This window comes from Phalaenopsis equestris, unplaced genomic scaffold (genome assembly GCF_001263595.1).
Source record: "Phalaenopsis equestris unplaced genomic scaffold, ASM126359v1 Scaffold000002, whole genome shotgun sequence".
Lineage (NCBI taxonomy): Eukaryota > Viridiplantae > Streptophyta > Magnoliopsida > Asparagales > Orchidaceae > Phalaenopsis > Phalaenopsis equestris.
In genome coordinates this window covers 75921533-75936688 of record NW_018164444.1, presented here as the reverse complement: position 1 = coordinate 75936688, position 15156 = coordinate 75921533, and the positions used below count along the sequence as shown (strand labels likewise).

Genomic DNA, 15156 nt, shown 5'->3' with positions numbered 1-15156 from the left:
GCCACATTACAAAATTGCCCTTTTACCTTAGTTCATTAATTGGGGGTCAAAATAACAATAGTAATAATAGAAATTGTCAGGTTATGATTGGAAGGCATCAAATAATAGTATTCCTGATTGTTCATTTCACTAAGTGATTTACATAAATAAAAAATAATTTTCAAGTATTTACATGCATAACATCTAAGATTGTTTTACTAATTCAACATCCAAATCCTTAACATCATATCAAAAGCTTGTGTATGCTAACTTTTTTTTGTGTGAAATATGCATTTTCATGTATATGTTTTAATATGGTTATAATATTATAAAATGTCATACAAAGAAATATCAGCGCTAGTATCGTAAGTATTCAAGAAAACCTGGCTAGATCGATCTTATTGCCGTGGCAAGCACTGCTACTTGAGCCAATAAATAAAGCTTTAGCAATATAATTAACTTCGATTGAGACCAAAACCAATATAAGATATTTGTCCTCCAATTTTATGTCTTGCATTGAAGTATAAATTTTAAAAATATAATCTTACCAGTTATAGAGAATTTTTAATCGCAGTATAAAATAGCTGAAGAGAAATAATTTCCAGTTAAAAAATATATTAATACTTTTTATATGATTTTTGAGCTCTTCTTCCTCGTGGAAAGCAAACACATTTCATGCATGAGCATAATAATATTGATATTGAAATCAATGGACTTATGTAGAAAGAGAATTCTAAAGAAGTCTTGATGAAGTGCTCTTGATTGGTCCCATCACTTAAAGTTTATCCTCCACTGAATATTGTACAAAATAACATGCTGACTCGAGTCATTAGCACGTCAAACCAAGTCAGAAGATATTAACATGTAATATAGAAGATAAGTATACTTAATATGTCTTTATCAAAGGCTATATGTTTTATAGGGGAGATAAAAAGTGCGGACCACACATTGAGTTTGGAAAATTTTCATTTGTGATGGAACACAACATCAAGAATATCAATCACCTCGAAATGTATCCAATTATGAAACGATACTTGCACTAATCTGGGGATCAACGTTACCAAGAAAATTTTCTACTACCCTAAGAAAATGGGACATGTTTATTTTATCTCGGGTCAGAAATCATTACAGGAATAATGCTCTTTTTTGACGGCTACATTTCATTGGTTATTTAGAGAAATACAATTGCTTTTAATAATTTCGGCAGCTCATCGACTATTTTAAGGTCTCAGCTAAATGCTTATTGATAATTTTCAAACCGACTAATATTCGGACTGCATAAAATTACTGATGCATAACCGACTAAATTTTATCAGCACTTTTTTGAGTAATTCGAAAGCGTCAGTTTTCATCAGTCCATATAATCGATGAATGTTTCTTCATAAAAAACTGACAGCCTTTGCATCAAAAAAGTGTTGCGACCGTCACTTTTTTTTACGGAGGCTCATCATCGGTTTGGTGTCGATGATGAGTTGATTTTGATAACAGACAAAAGAGCAGTCTAAAAAGTGTCGCGACCGTCGTTTTCTTAGTAGGCAAGCCGACTGACGTAGGCAAGCCGACTCGGTTTGGTGTCAATGATGCATCAGTAAATAAGTTCATCGTCTAACCGTCGATTATGGTTACTAATATGCAAAGAGTAGTATTCAAACCGCCGGTAAGCTCTCAGAAACTTGTATCATCAGCAAAAAAAATTACTACTTTCGTATTTACATTAACACACCTGCAATCACAACATTTAATTTATCTTCTCAAGAATTTAATGAATTAAAATAGCATTCCAACATCAAATTATCCAATAAAATAACCAAATAAACAAAATGCATTTAGTCTAACATAAATACAACATTGTTCACAGAAAAATATATATTCAAATGTACAATATAATCATTAAAAAAAATATCCCTGCTAATCCTCCACTTCTATCTCCTCATCCTCGTCCTCTACCTCTTTTGTCCTCTTCCAATGCTAGCTTGCCATGTTGTCTCATCTATTGTTGAAATAACTCAGCCTTCAGCTTGACTTCCATATTTCCTCCTACTTCGACCTCATATGAGTGAAACAGACCTCCTATCAGTAGCAAATGCAGCAACACACCTCGAGACTTCCTTCTTCTGTGTTGTCGAGATAGAGGTTGCAGATGCACCGGGGGAGGGGTGAGCATCATAGGCAAACGCATGTGACCCGAGCCCGTAGACTCGACCCTTCTTCTTCCCTCCAGCAGCCTCCCTCCATAGGCCGTACTCGGAAGGATCATGATCTCAGATAGTTATACTTCCCTGCGCATGGGATCAATTTTCCTTCCCTGCGCATGAGATCAGTTATCTTTCAACTGTTGGAATCTCTCCTGAAAAAAAAAAATATAAACTGTTCCATGCATTAACATCAAACTACTTCAGCTCGTGAGTTATCTGGGTCGCTTGGGATATGTCGTCGATCCAAGACTAATCAAACTGCCTTTTATGAGTGTGCTTATATACATCGGCAAGCAAGGGCTCTAATCCCATTATCACAGTTTATCCATATAACGAAATAGTTAGAATATATATTTGATATATAGAAAAATTTAAAGCAGGAATAAAATCTTATCAGCCTCTGTTTGTGTTATATTTGTGAGAGCGCCCCACCAGTATGCTTGAAAGGTCTTATGCTTCCACAGTCCAACTGCCTATTTTACTTTGCCTGCTCTCTCTTCTTCTGCTACTCTGGAGAATCCCAGCCCTTGAGCAGCTTGGCAAAATCATTCTCCCCAAGCCACAAAGGAATCTGCCTCAATTTTTTATATCATTGAACATGTCTCGTAGCCGATCGTCGTCCTTGCGCTCGAAGTTGTGCCAGATGTGTGCTTCATACTCGGTGCACTAGGAGAATTATTTCTATAAAATTACACTGATTATGCTAGATCCTGCAAGAACAAACTAATTTCAATCAAAGGATTAAGGACTTCACTTGGTAAACAACTAATTGCAGTTGATATCAAATTTTGTAGAAAATTATGATAGTCATGATTTTTTACTCCAAATAATTTTTTCTACATACATTAACACAACTGCTCAAATTAGAAGCATATCCACTCAAAACTTTTAGTGATTGGAGTCACTCACAAATTGTTCTTCGTTGAGACAAAGTAAGGGAATATTTCGATTTGGGCTTGATGATCTTGCCGACAGTTGTTTCTTGGATCTCCATCTCCCACCTTTTGCATATCTCCTTCAAATTAAGTTTGACATTCATGTTATTGCTAGTTTTTGTTAACATCCATCACAATGTTGATGTTGTTATGAAAATAATTTTTTTTTCTTTGTGCATGACTTCCAATTTAAGTCTTATCATGTTATCCTTTTAGTATGACAGATCTCAAAAAATTCATTTATTTGTCCAATTATGAGTGACGCCAAATATGGGTGAATGATGTGAAGAAAGGTCAGAACATATATTAATCTTTGGGATGTCATTAATAATTTGCATTATATCTTCCTCAAATATTCTTGGAGGTGTCGATAATTTCTCAATTTTGTTCCTTTTGAATGCATTCATTTTCCTCGTGAAGTGTTGTTCGAAATCTAGAAACACACGGTGACAATCAAACAATGAATTCTTCCTGCTATGCTAAAGCATAAATGTCTTGGATGAATTCATGCAAAATGAACATGCTAACTTTTCCGCAGTGCTCCACTCAGGCAACATTCCATGTGCAGGAAAATCACTTATTAACCACATTAATGCTGCTCTCATCAGAAAAGTGTGTTTCACAAATACCTCGTACTTCATGACACCTCTTTTCCAAAAAAAATGTACGTTATCTATCAACAACTGCCGATATACATCAATCCTCCTTTAGAGCTACTGGGAACAAATATAATCAAGTGTCAGAAAGAAGAAAAGAATTGTCGTACACATCTCAGATAGCATATTGTATGGTGATGTTATCTGATTGTAGGGTGTGAAGCCATTAGAGTATAAGCTGAGGCGAATGTTACGTGCCTCCATAGCAAACTCAGGATATGAGCAATCAAAATACTTTCATGCCTCCCCATCTGTTAGATGACTCATTAAGTTATTTTCTCCTAATTTGTTATGATTTCACTTCAGATGTGGAGCAGTACAAATAGAATTGTATAGGCTATATAGATGTGAAATAAGCAGTAGATAAAAGAGCCGCTTAAGCAAAACTTCCTTCTACCTCTTATTTTATCTACTCATGTGGGAGGCCAAAAAGGCCCACAACACCTAGTAAAACTACTCCTAGGTTTGGCTAAGAAAGAAAGCATGAGGGTTTTCAGAAAATCTCACCGCCACAAAGGTTGATGATCTGTTCTCTTTGCTTTTCCTTGCTCCGAGTTTGCTCCAGTGATGCTCTGGCAAGGTCTCGAGCTTCTCTCCTTCACAACCTTCATGGGATGAAGAAGACTAGAAAGTGGTTACGGTGAGGTTACACCAAATTTCGGAACTCCAGTGAGATTTTCGGTGATCTTCGAAGAAGATCTCCTCCGCTAGATAAGCTCTTCCTCTTCTAAGAAACTCCTCATACACTCAAAGCAATTGGTGGAGAAAGTTGGTGATGAAGAAGAAGAAGAAGAAGGTTGAAGATGAAGAAGGAGAAGAAGGTGATCAACTCCTTAGCTCTCCTTTTGGGGAAGATGAAGAGCCTTCCTCTCTTGCTTCAAGCTCTAAAGTCTCCATATGTAAGAAGACACTCCATGGCACCTCCAAGATCTCCAAGGGGAAGATGAAGCTCTCTCTTATGCTCTCCCAAGCTCTTCTAACCAGCTCCAAAATTGAAATGAGATGGAACGAGTTTTGATAGATGAGAATGAGGTAGAGAGGCAAGGTTAAACTAGCCTTCCCTTGAAAATCCCAAAAGTGCCTCTGAATTAGGCCAAAAATTGGATAATGGATGGCATTTAGAACATGCCAAAAAAGTGGTTAATCCCCAAGTTTTTTTACAAGCCAAAGGAGATCACCTCAAGTCCACGAAAAGCCTGCAAATTCAGCTTCTAGAAGGCATGCTTCCATAGAGCTGCCAGGCCAAATTTTGAAATCATGCGCCGCCCTGCCCATGGAGGTCGGTGTGGTCACGCCGTCCCACGATGTCAATATGTCATAGATTTTCGTGTGGCGTGATCACGCCGTCCCATAGCGTAATTACGTTGCGGGCTCTGTCTTGCAGCATGGTCACGCCACCTACAGAGGTGGCCATGTCAAAGCCAACCTCCTCAACCCTTATGGGGAGGGGTTAGGCGTGCACTAACAAACTTAAATCCAATTTCAAATCTGGGGTTTACATACATATCACATAATTGTTACGTTAATGCAAATCCAACTTCCAAACTTTGGTATTTAAATATAAACCGCTCAAATATTAAACATCACATCAAAACTTTAAATAAATAAATAATATTTTTTTTAAAATAAAATATATACTTTTATACATATTTTTTTAATTTAACCGTCACACTGAATTATTATTTAAATACATATCAAATTTTAGAATATTGATATGTCAATCCATAAGAAGAATTACGCGGTTGTATGTAAATCGGACATTTTAAATCTTTTAAGTTTTTCTGTATTTTGATATTACATGTCAACGAGAAAGATGTTTAGCAGTACAAACAATTAAAAAAGAAAAGCGAAAACACGGGTGCTGCGACAACTGTCCTTTGCCCATATATAAATAAAGAGCCACCTTCTTCAAACTTTCATTGCAAGTGCCCAATAACACAGAAGTATCCGCTTTCTTCTTCTAAGATCTGAGGCTCCTAATTATTTAGGGTTGCATTTAGAGGTATTTCAGAATCAGAGCTCTTAGGAGTTAAACTCATTTCAGTTCATTTCTTCAACATTTCTTTTTTCCCTTCTTTAAGTTTTGTTTTTTATTGGGTTTCTGAAACAAAAGCTATATTCGAGCTCAGAAGAATGAAGATAATAAGTTTTATAATTGGTGCCAACTCTGATTTCTATCGTCAGTTTGGGGATCATTTAGTTGGTTGGAGGAATAATGAACTCCAATTGCTAGGTTTAGTTTAGTTTGAATATAAATTTTAAAACTGTAAATTTCTTTAAAATATATACTAAATTTTATATTTGCATATATTAAACAAGAAAAAATAAATTTTATCATATTTAAAATGCGAAATTTACATTCATGCCAACAAATCCCTATGTAACTACATGCCTAAAACCTAACCTTACTTCCTGCATTTATCTCACCCAAATCATTCATGTCGCATCAAAAATACAGTTATTTTGACTCTTAAAATATGGAATGCATAGTTTCATACATATATAAGATGACATTTATGAAAAAATTAACTTTAGATGTTATATATGTAAATACATTTGAACTGAGTAGTATTTATGTAAGTATTCATTTTAAAGTATATATATATACCTTTATGTAATAAGACAATCTTTTGTGATTTTTATAAGAGAAATGGAGTATTTAATTTATTTGATATTTTTGAATTGAATGATGATGATGATGATTATTATTCTTATTATTAAATTTTCACAAAAAAATAATGAAACTCAAATCATTTGCTATTAATCTGTTATAGATTATAATTAATTATATGGTTTTCAACTCTAAAGATAATTCCAAAGAGATTGTTTCAACGAGAAAACAAGAGGTGTCAAAGTCCTGCAAAGCATCTTCCAATTTAAAAATCTATCATAAGAATTGTTTGAAGATTTTACACTTTCTCTGTAGTTTCAATACCATGTTGCTTGATCGCATCCAAAAAGCGACAGCCTTGGGCGGCACAAAACTTGGAAGGAATATTTACATACGTATCACTCATTTGCCATGGATTTACATATCTATCACCAAAATTTCAATTTTTACATAAAAATACACAATTACCATTATTTTAAAATTATCCTCATGAAAAGATGAGTTAAAACATCTTAACCTAAATTGACTTATCAAAGCTTTAAAACACATGAATTTTTTAGGGCATGAAGCATAAGCTATAAAAATGTTAGAAAAGTAGATAATATTTATATTTAGTCGTTGTATTATAAGTTTTTGTGCAAGTAATATTAACAAATTTCATTTTTTTGGACAAAAGAAGAAGAATTTAGCAAATGATATTTATTTGACAGAAGAAGAAGAAGAAGAAGAAGAAGAGAAATTGGGAGAAATGAAGATTATTGAACTATTTATTGCGGCATGGATTCCGGTTCTGAAGATGCTCATTGTAACCGGCGTTGGATCATTTATAGCTCTTCCTTCCATTGGTGTCTTAACTGAGGAAGCCAGAAAAAACATAAACGCGGTATGACTTTAATTGCCTTTCTTCTTTCACATTTTAACAATAATTATTTAATGCAACATTTGTTATTTTAATTAATTGACTGCCATTTGTCAAAATGCCGTGATTTTAATGTTAATTAGAAAACAATTACGCAAGCATGCATGTTTCCTGATGCGTTACAAAAAAAAATATATAAGTATTAAAATTAAATTAATCTTGTTTTTATATAAAATATATCAATATATTTAAATACATTTTTTTTATATTAAATAAACAAGTTTAGCATGTGTATTTTTCAACTGGATTTTTATAAAATGTATAAAGATATAGAAAATTATATTTATTTTTATTTAGCAATATAATTGATTTGACTCTAACCACCAATGCCATGCTGAAATAAAATATGAAACATCCAAATTAAAGAGCTTGGTATAAGATATGAAACATCCAAAATTCATTTGCCCACAAAAAATATGAAACACCCAAAAACATATGCAATATAATTGATTTTCTTTTCATTCGGTGTAGATTTGGTAAACCCCAAGAAAATTTTGTGATAAAAAGTAAAATAAGGTAGCCAACAAGAATAAATTAAACATATTTTTATTAATAGTTTAAAGCACAGAGATTTTAATATATTATTTAAATTTTTAAATACCGTTCATCGATGATCTGTTTTTAGAAAGCTATGTTGCATCTTTTCTTATCATTTGATTTTATTTTATATTAATTTCTTATAAATAATATATTTTATTTAAACCCTAAGAGTTTTTCAGATGTAAAATCTTTAATTGAGACATAAATATAACTCATTTTGCCCTATCTTTTATTCTGCTTATTTTGTTTTGCATGCATTTTTTTTGTTAGTTTTAATTGTGATTTTATGCATTAGTTTGTTTATTTTGAAAATGCTAATAGCAATCTTTAATTAACAGGTTGTATATTTTGTACTAAACCCTTCACTTGTGACAAACAATTTATCCTCCACTTTCACTTTGAAAAGTGTGGCTTCAACGTAAGTTTCATCTATCTCAAACCACATTTTAAGAAAAAATTTAATACTTTATCCAAAAAATTTCAAAGTTTCCATTTGAAATAAAAATTATATATTTTTTATTTTACATTATAATTTTTAAATATATTTATATTTCTTTTTCATAATACATCTGATTTATGTATTATCTTATTTTAGCTTATAACTATTGTTTTTTTTTTTATTACTTTAGCTAATTTATATCCTTTTAGAAAAATCCTATGTAAAAGAAAGTTTTAAATTTTTTAAATAATATTTTCTCTTGCTAATTAAATAATTATTTTAGATTTACTTTGATCATAAAATGTTTTATTTCATTAAAATATTTTTCAAGTGGAGTTAAGTTTAAAAAATAAATATGTGTGATAAATTATTAATTTAATAGATATAAAATTGATTTATTTTTTAACTTAAAATGTCTCAATTTGTAATTAAGAATTCTTAAAACAGGATATGTTATTAGTGTATAAGAGAGATAACTTATTTAACCATTTTACACCTTGGATAAATAAACAGTGACATTTTGTTTTGTTTTCTTTTTATTTTTCATAACTTTCATACACAGATGGTTTATGCCTATCAACATTCTTCTTACCTTCATTATTGGTTCAGCATTTGGATGGATATTTAACAAAATTAGCAATGTTCCTTCCAATTTAAGAGGCCTTATTATTGGTTGTTGTGCTTCAGGTAAAGTTGGCAATATGCAATGAAAAAATAATAATAATATTTTTTTTTCTGCTAAAATTGTGTAAAATTAAAAAATTTGGTTTCAAATACTCTAAATTTAGTGTAATTTAGAATTTGTAGAGTGAAATAGAAATGAGAATATTTAATTGAATGTATGATAAGATTCAAATAAATATATATAGAAAAATTATAATATTAGAGAAATAAGGAGACATTTATTTAATTGAAACAAAATAGTACTAAAAAATTATGTGAAGAGTTGAAGATTTGTCCATAGTTGAGAAATAAAAAATGTGCATATATTAACTTTTAACAGCTTATATATGCAAATTAAAAATTAATAAATTAAAAATTAAAAAAAACCATAAATCTATCCGAATTAGAGTTTAATTAAGACTCATCGTTTATCTAAACAAAATTACTGTCATTAAGTGATTTTTATAATTCAGGTTGGGCAATCTAATTATATTAGTGATTTACTAATTAGTTATTAAAAATCTTTAATGTACAGGAAATCTGGGTGTCATGCTTCACATTGTGATTCCAGCTACTTGTAAAGAAAGTGGAAGACCATTTGGTAACCCAGACTCATGCACTTCCCAGGCTTTGGCCTACGCTTCACTGTCCATGGGCGTAAGTCTTTTCTATATTTTTTAAAGACTACATTTTATTCTTAGAAATTAAATAAATTATCAGTACACCTTATTTTTATTATTTTATAATCAATGTTTTGATGTTTTAATACAAATAACAAATAATTATATTTTATTTTAGATAACTTGTTAGACATTCTTCAGACATACTTCATGAGAAGTTGCCTCAAAAATAGGACACAAATTCAACCTTCAAAGTGAAAGTAACAATCAAAATCTATTTGGCGTTTCTCCAGGACACTACTCCACTGGCAGATTAAGAAAATATCACAATGTTAATCTTTGAGAATCAACATAACCAAAAAATTTAAATGTTGCATTTTTTTTTAATGCATGTTCAAAGAAGATTTGTGTTAATGAGGTTTTGGGTTTTATGTGCAGAGAATGTTCTAATTTCCATATTTGTATATTTGTGTGTAGATATTATGATTTTCCTTTTCTACCTACGTGTCCGGATTTTTATTTACAATAAATAATGCAAGTTATATAAATGTGTATTTATGCAATAATAATAAAATGTGAGTTTTAAGTCTTTTGAAAATATTTCAGATAGGCGATATGATCTTTTGGTCATATGTCTACAACGCCGTGAGATTATCAATGGGATTTGAAGAAGAAAAGATGAAGATCATCCAACAAGAATCATCATCACCAATGTCTATAGAGGAAGGGACGACAACAACTCGTGAAAATGACTCCGTTTGGTTTGATACTAAAGACTCATTTTCTACTAATGGTGAAATTATTCAAGAAACCTCAGGCACCAATTTTAGCGAGCCTTCAACAAATAGCAAGGTAATAGGTTTTTTTTTTTCATTTAAATATTACTTATATAAAATCATAAAATAATAGTGCTGCATTTTTACAGCATATATTGGATTATCCAACATATTTTTATAAATTAACTAGGTTGAGATAACTTGCTTTTCTTCCACAATAATATATTTTTTATAATTCAAATAGATTATTGCATATGTATAATGCATCCATTTAATGTTTTTAATTTTTTTCAGGTCCAATCATTAATGAAAATGACAAAATCACTCTCCGAGAGGCCAGCGGTCATAGCATTGAGGAGGTTGTTTACCCCATCAATATTTGGAGCGGTATGTTAACAACACTTAATGACATTGATTAGTTTCATAGTGACATAATCTAATTTAGAATTTCTTCAAAGTCAAATTATTCTTAGCAGCTTTTTTATTTAATTTTATTAAGAAATAATTTTCTGTCATTTGAATTTGTCATGTAAAACTCATATTTTATTTGAGTTCAACTTATGACAGTATGACAACTTTGAATTTGGTTCTTATGTTATTAAATCAAGCTCATTCCATTTGAGAGACTGACAACAATTGAATATAAATAATAACATTCATTCAGTATGGCATTGCAAAAATTGTATATAAATAATAGATATTAAGGACTAGTATATTACCAACACAATGTAAAATAAAAATATTTAAGACGTGGACCTGCATGGTGCATATTTGAACACATTGATGTCTCCTAACATGAGGGATCATCATGTCTATATCATAAAAATGTTATTTTGTTTTTAAAAATTATTTATTTTTAAAAATTACTTAATTTACTATGCAGATTATTGGACTTACATTTGGGGTCGTTTCTCCTTTCCGAAGGGCACTAGTAGGTGAAAATGCACCTCTTCGTTCCCTTCAAGGTGCCCTTAGTTTGTTGGGGTATGTTACTTAATTATCATAGGCTTATTATAACATTATTATAATAAATTCATTCATTATCTAACTTTTTTTGGAGTAAAATTAACGTGGTGTAATGTAATTAATTTCGTATAGTTCAATGAAGTGTTGTCTTCGATTTTTAAATACAAATTAGGCTTTAATTCTCATGAAGTATTTAATGGTACTGAATAATGATAATATTGGACCATGAAATCATCAAACCCAAATAATTGGTATAAGACTGATAATAATAGTAATATAATTTTTCTGTTTTTGTCAATCACAGTGATGGAGCTGTTCCTGCAACTACTTTAATAATGGGAGGAAATCTTGTCAAAGGTATGTATAATGCCCTAGGGAATGAAAATTTTCTTTTATAAATTAATTAATATCATATTAAAACGTCATTTAGGGTCTGTTTAGGGCAGTTGCAGCTTATTAATAAGTTGTTGCGCAGTAGCTCTAGAAGAAAGCTGCTGCGGATAAGCTAGCTATATGTTTATTTTTTGCAGTTTGAAAATAGATATGCTGCAGCTGTTTCTGAATAAATGATCATTATGTTTCTGTATTGGACTATTGTTTACAAATGAGAAGTCGGTGTAATATTTATAAATTTCTCTAAAAATCTCATATAAGTGCAAATAAATATCATGAATATAAACACGTGAGTAGTGGGCCTTCTTAGGAGTCAATTATTTTTCCCCCAAATAATCCTATCATCCAAAACCTCTTTTTCTCTCAAAAATTCTTTTAAAAAAATTTCATCCAAATGTCAGACACCAATCCGACATAATTCAATCATCCAACAAGGTCCATTTAGATACACAACACACAATTATATTGAATTTACATATCTCACACAATAGCTTTAATATTCATGCATGCAACACTGAAATCCGCTAAACCAAATAAACAATGTAGGGAAACTGTGGTGAAGCAGTTAAATACGCACGAGCTACTATCATTATCCCTCAAACAACAAAATATGGAATCAACTATTATGAATATAAACATATAAGAATTGTGTATTGGATTGTAAAATTGTAAGTTTCCATTAGAAAAAGGAGCACTCGAAATCATCAAATACTGAACCATGTAATATGAAAGTAAGGAAAGGATCTGAACAAATGGTCAACCCTCCAATATCCTTTCTCAATGGTTCTACTCAAATATAAAAAATGATGATGAAATCCCAATCCATGTTTAACCAATTTAAATATTACTCCAACCATTTCTTAAATTTGCATTCACATATCACAAATCAAAGTAGGAAGATGAAAAAAAAAAGCCAAAACGAAGACTTGTTTGATAGGTATGTAATCATTCCCAAAAAACAAACTAACGTAAAAACCACGAAATGAATGCATCAACCAAAGACCGCAAACCTTTCAAACAATCGTATAACATATGTTGTTTTGTATGTAACAATGTGGTTGTGGCCACCAAAGAAAGAAAAAAAAAATGCAAGTCTCAATTTTTTTGTATGTAAAAAATCCTTGTGTAAATACCATACAACTCATAGAGCAAATCAACAAAGAAGATATGAGGGAAAAAGGATATCGGAGGAAGAAGGAGGAAAATGCAGCAAAAAAACCCTATCCAAATGTGTCGGCGAGCGAATAGAAGGTATGGAGAAGAAGCACTAGAGAGATTGCTTGCCGGACAAGGGCGAGGGGGGGAGGGCACGAAAGGAGGAGTTACCATATATGTGGAATAATCCATCATCCAATCCTAACCCACTACCACTCCGCAGCTCCACAGTTGCGCCAAACAAACCCTTAATAATTCACCATAATAAAATTAAAATATGATATTGCACGCTTTATTTTTGACAAAATATGATATTTTTTTTATATTTCTTAAGAAAATTGTAACAATAGGCTACCATACTATAGTTTTGAGCTGTAATTATTTTTTTAAATGTGTAAAAGCTTTTTTAGTCTCAATTTATATATTTAATTTTTAATCTTATTTTCAATAATGTGAGCCTTGATGACGGGGCTAAAAGTATTTACGACTAAAGTAAAAAAAGTTATTTAATCACAATTTCTTATGCTGTAATCACTCTCTTAATGAAGTGCAACAACATACAAATGATGGATGATATAATTTCAACACACTTATTCCATCAATTGCCATTTTTTTTATAAATATAATTAAAGTCTTAAAAATATGTGCAAAGACACTTTGCTAGCCAACATAATTAGGTGCACGAATTATGAATTTAATTTATCAGAATTTCTTTTTTTTTTTTTTTTTTTAAGAACCACCAAAAACCACCTCCCCCCTTTCCAATATCAAAATTTCAGCCATTGTTGGTGTAGTAATTGTTCGATTTCTTCTTTTGCCTTTAACGGGTGTTTGTATAATTAAAGGAGCAATTCATTTTGGCATTCTTCACCCAGATCCACTCTATCATTTTGTTTTGTTGGTGCAATATGCTCTTCCACCTGCAATGAATATGGGTAATATTAATTTTTTTTCTGGTTTATTTGATTTTATCATAATATTAATGTGTTATAGCAATATAGGTAAATGATGTATCTATCATAGTAAAGCTCGCTTAGTTAACTTTGAAATGGTGCCCTCAGATTATTTATTTCACATATTATTTCACTTCTTTATCTAGTAGACTATCATCTAAATATCAACAATGTTGGCCAATATTTTATTTTTAAACAAATAAATAAGGAAAGATTTACTTCCATAATACTTAATTTCTAAATATTTACACATCTAACATCTAAAATTTAATTTTTACATACACACGTACATACACACGTACATACACCAATACAAACTTCAGTTTTTACCTATACATACATATAGCCGTACGTAGGTACATGTGTACATACATATATATGCATATCACCTTATTATATGCATGAAATGGTGCATTTCTTTTTTTTTAATTCAAAATAATGGTATTTCTTATTTGATCTAAAATATTTTGATTGTAAAAATATAAAAAGTAAAATTTAAATGTTGGCTTCTTAAATACATTGATGTTAAGTGAAATGTATGTAAATGCTCCAACAACAAAATTTTTTGATGAAATTGATATTGATTGATGTCATAAAGTTAACAGTTAATATATATTAATACTATAGCATTACTTACAAGTGAATTTGCAATGAATAAAAAAAACATCTTAATTTGTTAATACAAAAATACTCTTAGCACTCTTATTGTGAGTATATATATAAAATATGGGATGAGTATTAATGAAATATTGTATATGTGTGCATTATATAATTTTACTTGAAATTTTAAAATAAAAAATAAGATCATTTTAGTATAAATTAAAAAATGAATTGAAGTATTAAAATTGACTATTTTTATACATTTGAAATAAATAAACAATCACACCATTTTTAAATAATTTACTTTTAAACATATTATGGAATATATGATCATGATACACATTTTACTAACTTATATTACAACTGTGTTGTTGACAGGTGTGATCTATCAACTCTTTGGTGTTGGAGAAAGTGAATGCTCAGTCATATTCTTTTGGGCATATGCTTTAACTTTACTATTATTTCCTCTATGGTCCGCATTTTTCATGTGGCTAGCAATTTAATGTAGATTTTTTTATATTCATTTATTCTTGTTTAGTTATAAAGTTCAGTAAAATGCTACTTTTATTTATGTAGATCAAAGTAATAACAGAAATCATGATGTTATGATTGCAAGACATCAAATAATATTATTGCTCATTGTTCATTTTATTGGGTCATGTACATACATACAAATTATTTTTCAAATATTTATATATTTAACAGCTAAATTTTTTGTTGAAGATTGAAATACTTAACATCAAATCAAAAGCATGT

The 15156-nt window shown here is 30.5% G+C and overlaps 2 protein-coding genes across 2 annotated transcripts in view; both read left to right on the top strand.

The window, feature by feature from the left end:
* LOC110020211 (protein PIN-LIKES 3-like) overlaps window positions 1–4027 on the top strand; it is a 10655-nt gene extending 6628 nt beyond the window's left edge. The window contains exons 10-11 of the mRNA XM_020718235.1: window positions 3648–3721; window positions 3920–4027. Of these exons, the coding sequence (XP_020573894.1) occupies window positions 3648–3721; window positions 3920–4027 (182 nt within the window). The remainder of the gene's footprint in view (window positions 1–3647; window positions 3722–3919) is intronic.
* Window positions 4028–5695: 1668 nt separating this feature from the next.
* LOC110020204 (protein PIN-LIKES 3-like) lies at window positions 5696–14903 on the top strand. Its single transcript, XM_020718222.1, has 11 exons — window positions 5696–5767; window positions 7096–7259; window positions 8174–8253; window positions 8837–8961; window positions 9473–9594; window positions 10164–10409; window positions 10628–10720; window positions 11217–11317; window positions 11604–11662; window positions 13588–13782; window positions 14779–14903. The coding sequence occupies exons 2-11, from the start codon at window positions 7125–7127 to the stop codon at window positions 14901–14903; spliced, it is 1281 nt and encodes a 426-aa protein (XP_020573881.1). The 5' UTR covers window positions 5696–5767; window positions 7096–7124.
* Window positions 14904–15156: the final 253 nt, after the last annotated feature.